The 12,934-nt window shown below is 43.8% G+C and overlaps 1 protein-coding gene across 5 annotated transcripts in view; it reads left to right on the forward strand.

The window, feature by feature from the left end:
- Nucleotides 1–12,934, forward strand: part of Arhgef18 (Rho/Rac guanine nucleotide exchange factor 18) — a 72,716-nt gene that overhangs the window by 34,888 nt on the left and 24,894 nt on the right. For all 5 annotated transcript variants that reach the window (XM_045148601.1, XM_045148605.1, XM_045148602.1 and 2 more), the window contains exons 2-5: nt 7,000–7,138; nt 10,043–10,155; nt 10,265–10,405; nt 12,022–12,272. In XM_045148601.1, coding sequence (XP_045004536.1) covers nt 7,071–7,138; nt 10,043–10,155; nt 10,265–10,405; nt 12,022–12,272 — 573 coding nt within the window. In that variant the 5' untranslated portion in view covers nt 7,000–7,070. The remainder of the gene's footprint in view (nt 1–6,999; nt 7,139–10,042; nt 10,156–10,264; nt 10,406–12,021; nt 12,273–12,934) is intronic.

Raw genomic sequence — 12,934 nt, forward strand, 5'->3', positions numbered from 1 at the left:
TCCGTAGGCTTTGCAGGCAAGTGCCTTAACCTCTAAGCCATCTCTCTAGCCTACCCGCCCCCCTCTTGTTCTCTCTCTTTCTCTTTCAAATAAATATTTTTAAAGAAAAATAAAGACAAAAATTAATGTGGAAAACATCTGATATTGACATTTGGTCTTCACATAAACACACATGTACATTATATATATGTAAAAATTTTAAAAGAATAAAAATTATCCTGAAAGCAGGCTGCTATTTTTCAGATAGAGTAAGTGGACTTTTTATATTTATATTTTCAAGGTTCACCTCTTTACTCTGCCTCCTCTCTGGGTCCCCTTGCAGAAGTAGGTCTGTGACACTCATGTGCTATAGCTGCCAAGTGAAGGCAGATCAATCACACCTCTCAGCAGAAGGCAGACAGTGCTAATGAACTCTAAGGTGGCTTTTCCCCCCCTCTTGATACTGGAAGATTCAGCCCAGGGTCCTGTGCATGCTAAGCAAGCGCTCTACATGCTACATCCTACCTCTGGCCTATCTAAATAATCTATTAGGCTGTACAGATAGTGGTGGGCAACACTAGGCTAAACTCTGCTATGTGGCATAGATCTAAACATGCAGCACTGTCCCGCCATGGTCATCTTAGGAATGCATGATAGATAGAAGGGGGTACATATAGGTCAAGGGTAGAATGACTAAGTCTTATGGAATAGTGATCTACAAATCAGAAGGATGGCTGGTTCCATAAAGATGTGTGCATGTTTGGTTAGCTTTATTGAAAAGCAGTTCATATGCCACACAACTCTTGAAAGTGTATAATCCAGTAACTTTAATATATTTACAGAGGCATCATAATCCAATTTAGAATACCCAGCAGAAACCCCCATACCACTCAAAGCTACCCTCCAATTTCCCCACACCCTAGACAACTATTAAATCTCCTTTCTGGGGTCTGAGGTGATGGCTCACTCAATTAAAGTGCTTGCTACACAAGCATGAGGATTTGAGTGTGGAATGTAGCACCCATATTAGCCAGGCATGGTAGCTAGCACATACCTGTAATCCCAACACTAGAGAGGTGGAGACAACAAGGATCCCTGAGGCTTGTTGGCTACCTAGTCTAGCTGAATCAGTGAAAGATGAGAGGGTCTGTCTCAAACAAAAAAAGACAAGGAGCAATAAAGAAGACATCCAACATCAACCTCTATCCTCCACATGCATGTGCATATACATGCACCTACACACTTACATACTAACACTCCACATACATGCTTAATAAGAAATTAAGGGGCTGGCAAGATGGTTTAGTGGTTAAGTCACTTGCCTGCAAAGCCTAAGGATCCAGATTGGATTCTCCAGGACCCACGTATGCCAGATACACAAGGTGCACATGTGTCTGGAGTTCATTTGCAATGGCTAGATGCCCTGGCATGCCCACTCTCTCTGTGTGTCTCTCTCCCTGCCTGCTTTTCTCTCTCTCTCTCAAATAAATAAATTAATTAAAAGAAAAATAAAACTCTGTTTTTGCCTCTATGGACTTGCTCATCTGGGCATTTCCTAAGAATAGACTCACATAGTCAGTAGCCTTTTGGATCTGACTTATCCCACTGAGCATGGCATTATCAAGGCTTATCCACTTTGTTGCTTCACTGGACCACCAGTTAGTTGATAAACGACTGTCTCCACTGTTGGCTACCACGAATCAAGCTGCTGTAAACAGTTCTATACCAGGATATGTGTGGATGCATGGTTTCACTTTTTCAAGACCTGTACCCAAGAATATGGTAACGACATTTTCCAAAGTGCCACACAACTCTCCATTCTGACCTTGGCCTCAGTTCTTCATATCACAAGCTTCATTTATGCAGATGACAGAGACATGATTTCACTTGTCTTGGCAAGCAGACCTCCAGGCCCCTGGGCAACTGTCATAATTAAGGGTGGCTGGGATTTGTTTGAACAAGGTATGATAAGCCATAGAAACAAGGACTGTCATAAAGGAAGAGGTTTTTACTCGTAGTCACCTAGAAGCAGGATGCACAATATGACATGCAAGACCATAGGAGGAAACTTCAGGGTCAGTCAAGAGGCAAAGGGAGTAGAGTAGAAACATGAGTAGGAACCTCAGCAGTGGTTTCTGCGGGAAGGAGGGGGCAAGGCATCATAAGCAGGACCAGACTCAGGATTGAATAGTACCAAACATTTCAGCAGGCCCTGGGATTTAGGGGCTGGTCCTGGTAGTTGGCCATAGGATGACAGGGAGGTGGAATATGGCTTGGAGTGTAGGGGTCAGGCATGATTTCTCACATCTATAATCCTAGCACTCTAGCCCTTGGGAAGCTGAGGCAGGAGGATTGCCTTGAGTTCATGACAAACCTAGGAGAAAGAGAAAGGAGGAGGGAAAGTGAGTGGGGTATGAATTCATGATTTGTTGGTTGGTAACAGGTACTGCCTCTAGGAATTGGCTAACCTTGGGAGGAGGGGTATCTCCAGAGTCTGCAAGTCCAAAAGTACAGAATAAAACCATAATGGAAGCTGAGAATGGAGCTCAGTTGGTAGAGTGCTTGTCTGCATTCATAAAGCCCTGTGTTCAATACCTTGCCAGATGTGGCATACCTGTAATCCCAGCAGTCTGAACATGAAGTCAGGAGGATGAGAAATTCAAGGTTATCCATGGCTACATAGTAAGTTTAAGCCTAGTCTGGAGTACCCTGCCTCAAAGAACATGCATCATGTTTTTCATTTGTGGCAGAGCCAATGGCTCATTAGTTTCTTCCAGGACTACATATGGTACAGAAAAACTCAGTTTATGACTACCCCATCCCCAAGGCAAGAAAATTTAACATTGCCTTCTGTATCATACAAGAAAGTTTTAAATGTTATGGTACCTATAGCATGACCAATATATTTTTTGTTTGAGTTTGTTTTTATGGTGCTAGCATTGAATCCAGGGCCTATGTACTCTAGCAAGTGTTACCCCCAGCCCCGGGCTTTGTTTTTTACTTTGTTTTGTTTTTGAGGCAGTCTCAATATGTAACACAGGTTGGTCTTGAACTGGTTATCTTTTTGCCTCAGCCTCCCCAGTTCTGGGACTACAGGTATACATCCCCACACCCAGCCATTACCAATAGCTTATGAAAGTTTTTTGAAACTGACAATTTGTAGACAGTGCTTACAGTGACTTTTCTTCTATGGATTGTGTTGAAAGAAAAATCCATGCAGCTTTGGGTCAGACCTTAGTTCACAGGAATAGTCAGCCACTGTGCTAGGCAAGACTAAAGTTCAAGATTTGTCACATATTTGTATGTTTAGGTCATAATTGCCTGGGTGGAGTTTACTATAGTATAGAAATAGCAGGAAATGCCTGTTCTAGACTTTGGACTTTGATTTGTAATACATTTTTTCTTTGTCTTCATACATACATGTTTGTGTTCATCCACCATAATAATAGAAATTATTAGATATTAATTAACGTGTTGTCAGAACATTTGAAAAACTGTCATCCCATCATGCCAGGCTCTAGTAAAAAATGAATGTCATGGGAGGTGGGATAATGCTCAATTGGTAGAGTGCTCGTATGCATAGGCCCTGGGATTGATCCTCAACACCACATAAGCTGGACATGGTGGTGCACACTTGTGATCCTAGCACGTAGGAGGTAGAGGCAACAGGAACAAGAAAGAGTTCAAGGTCATCCTTAGCCTACATTAAGCTCAAGGTTAGCCTGGGTTGCATAAGACCCCTTCTCAAAAAAAACAAGTTTGGAAAAATATGTGTATCATGACATTACACAGATAACAATCCACATCTTAATTTATGTTTTTATAATTATAATTTTTTTTCTTTGTTTGTTTTGTTTTTTGTTTTGAGGTAAGGTCTCACTCACTGTGGCCCAGGCTGACCTGGAATGCACTCGTTAGTCTCAGGGTAGCCTCAAACTCAAGGTGATCCTCCTACCTCTGCCTCCCAAGTGCTAGGATTAAAGGTGTGCACCACCATGCCCAGCTTATAAGCTTTCTTCATAATACCTCTGTCAGAAAATTTCTAACACATTCATAGTCTGTTTGCTGCTGCTAAAACTAAATACCTGAAGCTGAGTAATTTACAGAGAAGAAGTGTTTGGTGGGGTATTTTTATTTTGTTTCTTTGTTTTGTTTTTGAGGCAGGGTCTCATGCCACTCAGGCTAGCTTCAAATTTATTGTGTAGCTGAAGATGACACTGAAATTCTGATCCTCCTGCCTCTGTTTCCCAAGTGCTGAGATTATAGGCCTGTGCCACCATGCCAGTTTATATGGTGCTAGGAGTAGAACCGAGAGCTTCATGCATGCTAGGTAAGCACCCTTCCAACTGAACTATACCCCCAGCTCTTCAAGTTTGCTTTTATATTTTTATTAATTTCTCTCCTTTTTTTTTTTTTTTTCTTTTTGGTTTTCTGAGGTAGGGTCTTAACTGTGGCCCGGCTGACCTGGAACTTAACTCTACTCCCAGGATGGCCTCAAACTCAGCAATCCTCCTACCTCTGCTTCCTAAATGCTGGGATTAAAGGCACCACTACGTCTAGCTATATTTTTATTTATTTTTCAATGTATGTGTGTGTGTATGCGCACATGCATGCCACGTGTGGAGGACAGAGAACTTTCCAGATTTGGTCCTTGCCTTCCACCTCATTTGAGTGAGATAGGATCTCTAGTTCTCATTGGTCACTGCGCTACTTTCTCCAGGCTAACTGGCCATAAGCTTCTAGGAAATTTTCCTGTCTCCACCTCCATTTTCACTATTGGTATATTGGGATTGCAAAAGCCTATTATGGCTTTCAGCTTTTACATTGGGTCTGGGGTCCTAGACTCAGCTACTTAGGCCTCCGCAGTAAGCACTTCATCCACTGGGCCATCCCCCTAACCCTCAGACTTGCTGTTTGAACTAAACTGTTTCTATAACTAGCCTGCTGCAATACTGACAAAATAAAGTCATTCATAAGGACAGAGCCTTCTTGCACCTCCCAGTGCTTTTGCTTGGGAAATTGAAGTCCAACACATTCACAGTCATGCTAAATTACCATGTAAATTGGAGCTCAGTTTGTTGAACCTATTCCTCAGAAAGGGTTGTTGGGAGAAGTATATTTTCCTCTGAAGTCAGCTTTGTGCCTATTCCAAAGTCCATGCTTCCAAGAACAAGTCACAACCACCTTCTTCCTGTGACCTCCAGATAACACTGGATGGGTATTTGGGGACCCAAAGGTCAGGGTAGGAAACTACCTCTATCACCATCATCATCATCTGTTTTTTGAGACAGGATCTCATGTGTCCTTAAAAACTTACTATGTAAACTGCGTGTGGTGGCGCACACCTTTAATCCCAGCACTTGGGAGGCAAAGGCAGGAGGATCGCCATGAGTTCGAGGCCAGCCTGAAACTACACAGTGAATTCCTGGTCAGCCTGGGCTAGAGTGAAACCCTACCTCACAAAAAAAAAAAAAAAAAAAAAAAAAAAAAAAAAACACGTAGCCAAACATGAATTTGAGATCCTGGTCATCTTGTCATCTTCCATCTCCCAAGGTCTGGGATTATAGGAGTATTCCAGTATGCCCAGCTCAGATTTCTTTTTAATGCTGCCATTTGCACTTTCTTAGAGCAAAGCCTTAAGATGCAGTTTTCACCCTGAGAATACATTAGCCACTTAGCCAGTTTGAAAAAGGCTGGATTTCAATGGTTGCTTGTCAGGTAGAAGGGAGAACCCAGCCAAATGAATAAATAATAATAGCCTGAGCGTTCATTAATAGTTACAAAAAATAAACCAGGCATGGTTGTGCACACCTTTAATCCCAGCACCCGGGAGACAGAGGTAGGAGGATCACCATGAGATCAAGGCCACCCTGAGACTAAATAGTGAATTCCAGGTCAGCCTGGGCTACAGCGAGAACCTACCTCAAAAAAAAAAAAAAAAGTTTAAAAAATTAAAATTAAAAAAAAAAAAGAATTACAGCATCAGTGCTTAGGGTGTGTGACTCAGCAGTCCACCTCAAAAAAAGAAAGTTAAAAAAATTAAAATTAAAAAAAAAAAAGAATTACAGCATCAGTGCTTAGGGTGTGTGACTCAGCAGTCTAGTACCTAAGTATAATTAATTCATCATTGAGGAGCTGGGGCATGGCTTATTAGTAGAGCACCTGTATAATTCCATCCTCTGCCCTGCAAAAAGGAAAAAAATGCATTTTTGTGTCAATAGGAAACATTTCCACCAGTGGATGCATGTATCCTTTAATCTGCAACCATAAATTAACAAGAATGGGAGCCTCTGGTTTACTCCAGCACTAGAATTCTACCAAAATGCTGATTGAATAGAACAGACTAAATCAGTGTCATCATTGAGGCCCCTTGGTCTTAGCATTGTCCTGATGTCCAGTCTCAGATTAATTATCTTCGCATGTGTGTGATGTCTGCATGAAGTACTCCAAGCACACACCTCCCAGTTTCCCGATGGTAGATTATTTACAATGAGCACAATCTGTCCTCTGCTTTCACCCCCTGCAAAGAGCAAGCAGAGTGTAAGAGAGTCTTCTTCCTCCTTTCTTTTCATTAAATTATTTTGCCAAAGGAGAAAATACTGTGCATTTTCTACACCAAACAGTCACAGTGGGGACCAATTTCCTGCATGCCAGCCCCACTGCTTCAGCCAGTACAACAAAGGAAGACACGGCTTTATTTTCTAGAAGGATCCCACTGAGGCATAAAAACAACAGGGCATAGCCCAACCTGCCACTGCACCTGGTCTGGAAGTCCTGTGCACCAGCACGGGGAACACACATAAGAGTGGCAACAGACATGGGGCATTCCCTGGCCACCCTGTGCTATCTTTTTATGGCTCTTTCCCTAGGAAATGGAATGAAAATATCCTCCTGGATAATGAGCTGTTGACCACCAAGATCCTGTCAGTGCTGCGGCCCCAGTCTGAGCAAGACTTCCAGACTGGAGACCTCCACTGCTCTGTCAACTTTCTGAGCACTCTGTGTTTGCCTTGGTTGCAGCTTCACTGAAGGAGCACCCACGGAACACACTCCTGCCCAATGGCAATCCAGCCCCATCCAGGAATGTCGGCATGACAGTCTCCCAAAAAGGGAATCCTCAGCCAACACCAAGCCCAGCCAGAACTGGGGTGCAATTAGGGTAAGCAAAACTTTCCATCTCTGCCGTGGATATGCACAGAGAGCTGGATCCATGGGTGGCACTCCTTGGCATCCTTTTCAAAAGGAGACTAGGTTAGGTCTACATGGATCAGCAGGACATCCCTGTGTGAAATCTAATTCACACTTGCTCTGGGAGCCATGCTTTTTCATTCTGTGAAAATGATGTATCTCAGAGTATGTCAGGCCACCTGTAGAGGCAATTTGCAAAACACACTGGAATGTCCTCATAAAGGGTTCCTTTCCATCTTCAATACCCATCTTAAAGGAGTCCTGATATCTATGCCTTCCTTGGCTTTACAGGATGGTAAAGTGTTTTCCACAGTATAGGATCAGCAACAATGGGTAGTGCCACGCTGTAGTGCATTTGTAGCCATTGTGGCATGAGGTGTTGATAAGAGTTGTTGATTGGCTTTTCTCTCTCACTGAAAAGTCTCTCCTCCCATCCATGACAGTGAGACCATGTCTTCCTCTGTTCTGTAGGAACAATTGCATGGGCTCCAGTGGTCAATAAAGGAAGCTCACAACTCACACTCCCATATGATAGACATATGGAAGACATCTTGTCTTGTAGTGATAGTCTCTTAGCTTTTTAAAAAAGTTTTTTTTATTACTATTTTATTTTAGAGAAAGAGAGAGAGAATGAATTGGTATGTCAGGGCCTCAGCCACTGCAGTCAAACTCCAGATACTTGCTCCACTTAGTGGGCTTGTACAACCTTGCACTTGCCTCACCTTTGTGCATCTGGCTATGTGGGATCTGGAAGGTAGAACATGGGTCCTTAGGCTTCACAGGCAAGCACCTTAACCTCTAAGCCATCTCTCCAGCCTTCTCCTAGCTTTTTTTTCTGTTTATTTTGTAGTGCTGGGATGGAACCCAGGACTCAGGTAGGATCCCTTCTCATATGTGGTATGGTTCTGGGATGAGACTTAGTATACTGTACATGCTAGGCAGGCACCCCACCACTGAATCACATCTTGAGCCCACCAGTAGTCTCCTAATTTTTAAAAATGACCTGTGTCAGGCGCTGGAGAGATATGGCTTAGTGGTTAAGGTGCTTGCCTGCAAAGCCTAACAACCCAGGTTCAGTTCCTCAGTACCCACATAAAGCCAGATGCACAAAGTGGTACATTCATCTGGAGTTCATTTGCAGCAGCTAGAGGCCCTGGTGCACCCATTTAGGTTCAATCTCTTTCTCTTCCTCCATCCCTCCTCCCCATCCTTGCAAATAATAAATTTATGCTAAATAAAATTTTTTAATGACCTGCCAGGCATGGTGGCATGTCTTTAATCCTAGCACTGAGGAGGATGAAGTAGGAGGATGTCTGTAAGTTCAAGTTCAGCCTGAGATTGCATAGTAAATTCTAGGTCAGCCTTGCTAGAGCAAGACCCCACCTCAAAAAAATAGACTTGTGACAAAGTTGAAGCCTTCTAATCAGAGGCACTAATAATCTGATTTGCCTTCACAGAACTGTGTGTGTGTGTGTGTGTGTGTGTGTGTGTGTGTGTGTGTGTGTGTGAGAGAGAGAGAGAGAGAGTGTGTGTGTATTTGTGTGTTTAATCCATTTTGTTTTATCTTGGATGAAAAGAGAGAGAGAAAGGAAATAAGCACATGGGCATACCAGGGGCTCTTGCCACTGCACACGAACTCCAAACTCATCTGCCCCTTTGTACATATGGCTTTACATGGGTACTGGGGATTGAGTCTGGGTTGTTAGGCTTTGCATACAAGCACCTTAACCACTAAGCTATATCTCTCCAGCCCCTGTCACAGGTCATTTTTAAAAATTAGGAGACTACTGGTGGGCTTAAGATATGATTCAGTGGTGGGGTGCCTGCCTAGCATGTACAGTGTACTAGGTCTCATCTCCAGCACCATACCACATACGAAAAGGGATCCTACGTGAATCCTGGATTCCATCCCCAGCACCACAAAAAAAATAGAATAAAAAGCTAGAAGGCAGGAGAGATGGCTTAGAAGTTAAGGTGCTTGCCTGTAAAGCCTAGGGACCCATGTTCTATTTTCCAGCTTGCAGGCTTTGAAAGCAAGCACCTTTAACCATTGAGCCATCTTCCTAGCTGTAATATTTTTGTAAATTTTATTTGGGAGAGAGAGAGAATGGGCACACCAGAGCTTTCAGTCACCGTAAATGAACTCCAGATGTATGTGCCACCTTATGCATCTGGCTTACATGGTTCCTGGGGAATCAAACCTGGGTCCTTTGGCTTTGCAAGGAAACAAATGCCATAACTGCTAAGCCATCTCTCCAGCCCTCTAATCCTTTTTTTTTTTGTTTGTTTTGTTTTGTTTTGTTTTCGAGGTAGGGCCTCACTTTAGCCCAGGCTTACCTGGAATTAACTATGTAGTCTCAAGGTGGCCTCAAATTCAAGGTGATCCTCCTACCTCTGTCTCCCAAGTGCTGGGATTAAAGGCATGCACCACCACACCAAGCTTCTAATTCTTTTTTTTTTTTTTTTTTTTTTTAATGAGTGCTGGCTGAACTCCTCTGGGTTATTGTTGCTGTTGTTTGTTTTGTCAGTTGAGATGAAGTTTGCATTACATTAATATTATCTATATTAGGGGGTTGGAAAGATGGCTTAGCAGCTGAAGGTGCTAGCTTATAAAGTTAGCATTTAATTCTTTTTACTTTTTATTTACTTATATGAGAGAGAGTGAGAGGGAGGGAGAGAATGGGTGTGCCGGGGCCTCTAGCCACCTCAAACAAACTCCAGATGCATGTGACACCATATGCATCTGGCTTCTGTGGGTTCAGGGGAGTCAAACATCGGTCCTTAAGCTTTGTAGGCAAGTGTCTTAACCACTAAGCCATCTCACCAGCCCCCTCTAATTCATTTTTTAATAATCACTTTTATCATTTTCATTTAGACTAGTCATTGGAGCGATGGATGAAACCGACTCTGCGTTTTTAAAATTTAAGCAGGCAACCGATGAGTCCCTGTCACTTACACCCTCAAATTCTGAGTCTGTTTTCATAGAAGGTATGGTCATCTCTGTTCTGGGAATGCCACATGGTCCCCATCCCAACCTGGAAATGGCCAGGCCTGCTTCAGTTTTCAGGAACCAACTAGCAGCCCTGTTATTCCCCAGATCCCTATAGTGCCTCACTGAGGAGTGAGATTGAATCAGACGCCCATGAGTTTGAGGCTGAATCCTGGAGCCTCGCAGTGGACTTGACATATGCCAAGAAACAAAAGAAGGAGGTGGTGAAAAGGCAGGATGTCCTGTATGGTAAGGTGGCCAATGCCCTGTGCTACTATGTCAACCCTCTCCTTACTTCTCTGCCTTTTTTTATAAATTTCCCTCATTCCATCATTTCACCTGGGAGTCTGAATCTCATGACCAGCCTCTCCTGAGACCCTGTCACCTGTTCTTCCTACTTTTCTAAGGCAGCCATACCCTGCATGCCAGGGATGAGATGGTCAGGGAGGTCTTTGTAAACACATGTCCCTATGGACCAGCCTGTCTGTGTGCCCAGGGCTGACTCATGCTTACTTTGGTAGTAGCTGCCTCAGTGTTTTGGGGTTGTTCTGACAGACTCCCATCCACAGGATAGCTTGTAAATAACAGTCTATTGCTTGCCAGGTTCTGTACACTGGGAAGTCCACCATCAGGGTGCCAGTAGATTTTGTTGTTGGGTGAAAATAAGTGGAAGGTCTGTAGAAGATGCCTTCCTGCTATGTCCTTGAATTGTGGAAGGAAGAGAGGGAGAGGAGCTTTTTTTTTTTTTTTTTTTTGGTGTTTTTTGTTGTTGTTTGTTTGTTTTGGTACTCACCCTGTAGCATAGGCTGGCCTCAGATTCATGGCAATCCTCCTACCTCAGCCTCCCTGAGTGCTAAGATTGTCAAAGTGAACCACTATTCATGGGCTAAGGAGCTGCTTTTATATGAAACCTAGCCCTGTCTATGAGTATTCCACTCACATTACCCAGTCACCTTCCAAAGAACCTACCTCTTAACACCTTCACCTTGGAGGTCAGATTTCAGCACACAAATGGAATGGGCAGCAGACATTCAGCCCATTTCAGTATGGGTTTTCTCACATACAGTTCAAGTTTCATACCCATAGGTAAGATGTTCCTCAGCACAGCTGCTTGCTATAGTAAGCCTTCAGTTATCTTCTGTCAACTTCAGGGTCACAACCTTACTAAAATGTTTAGGTCCCCGAGCATATTCTGAATACCTTCTTTTTGCAGCTCCTTTAGCCCAGGATTCCCATAGCACTGGGTTGGGGATGTAGGGCATATAAGATTTTGCAATAAGGCCTGGTATGGTAGCACATACCTGTTGTCCTGGCTACTCAGGAGGCCAAGCATAATCCTTTAGCCCTGGAGTTCAAAGCCAGCCTAGGCAGCATAGCAAAACCCTCTCTTTAAAGAAAAAAAAAAAAAGAGTTGAAGTGGGTAGATGGCTTAGTCAGTGAAGTACTTGTCTTACAAGCATGAGGATCTGAGTTTGATCTCCAGACCCCATGAAAAAATGCTGCACATGGTGGCAGGATGTTATAATCCCAGAGCTAAGGAGATAGAGACAGGTGGTTCCCTGGGACTTGTTCAGTCAGTCTAGCCTACTTGGTGAGCTTCAGGCCAGTGAGAAACACTGTTTCAAAAGAGGTGTATAGCATTCCTTGGATAACACCCACACATATGCACCAAAAAAAGAAAAATGAAACAAGATAGGTTACTTAGAGACATGCATACATGCACTCGCAAAAACAATAGAGAGGTACCAGGGAAAGAACCTGGGCAGTGAGCTTGCAGAGACCAGCCCCATGGTAGGGCAGGCAGGTAGCAACTGTGAGTAACTTCCAGGCTGTGGTTAGTCCTGCTGTGCATCCCACCCCTGTAGAACTGATGCAGACAGAGGCACACCATGTGCGTACACTCAAGATTATGCTGAAGGTATACTCCAGGGCTCTACAGGAGGAGCTACAGTTCAGTGGCAAAGCTATCAGTCGTCTCTTCCCATGCGCTGATGACCTGTTGGAGATGCACAGTCTTTTCCTTGCTCGGCTCAAGGAGCGCCGCCAGGAGGCCCTGGAGGAGGGCAGTGAACGTAATTACATCATCCAGAAAATTGGAGACCTTCTGGTCCAGCAGGTGGGTGCAGCTGTGACTAGGATAGGCTACACCAGTCTATCCTATCTATTCCTTCCAATGATAAAATGAAAATTGCTCTGGCTTATCATGTGCCCACATTCCCCAAAGCATATAAATTCTAGATTCTTCCTAGTCAGCAACATGTCCTAGGAACAGAGAGGGTGGAGTACCAAACATATCTGCCCAAATACTGTTTAGAGTTATGTTTTGTGCTCTTATGTTTTTGGCGGGATTATTTTTCTTTTTTTCCAGTTAGGGTCTCACTGTAGCCCATGCTGAACTGGAACTCACTTTGTAGGCCCAGGCTGGCCTTAAACTCACAGCGCTCCTCCTACCTCTGCCTCTCGAGCGCTGGAATTAAAGGCATGCACCACCAAGCCCAGCATGGTGGGGATTTTTGTTTGTTAGTGTGTTTTTTTGGGGGGGGGCTTCTGTGCATGTGGGCACATGTACTTGTGTGTACATGTGAAAGCCACATTATCTTTAGAGATATAGTCTCTCACTGGCATGGAGTTCCTGGGTTTGCCTTGGCTGGCTGCCACAAAGCCCCGAGGATTCCATCTCACCAGCACTAGGATTACAGGTGTATGTCTGGGTATGTTACATAGGTGTTGGGAATCTGAATTCTGGTCCTCACACTTGAGCAACAGCGCTTTTCCCAC

The sequence above is a fragment of the Jaculus jaculus genome, chromosome 5, assembly GCF_020740685.1.
Source record: "Jaculus jaculus isolate mJacJac1 chromosome 5, mJacJac1.mat.Y.cur, whole genome shotgun sequence".
Classification (NCBI taxonomy): domain Eukaryota; kingdom Metazoa; phylum Chordata; class Mammalia; order Rodentia; family Dipodidae; genus Jaculus; species Jaculus jaculus.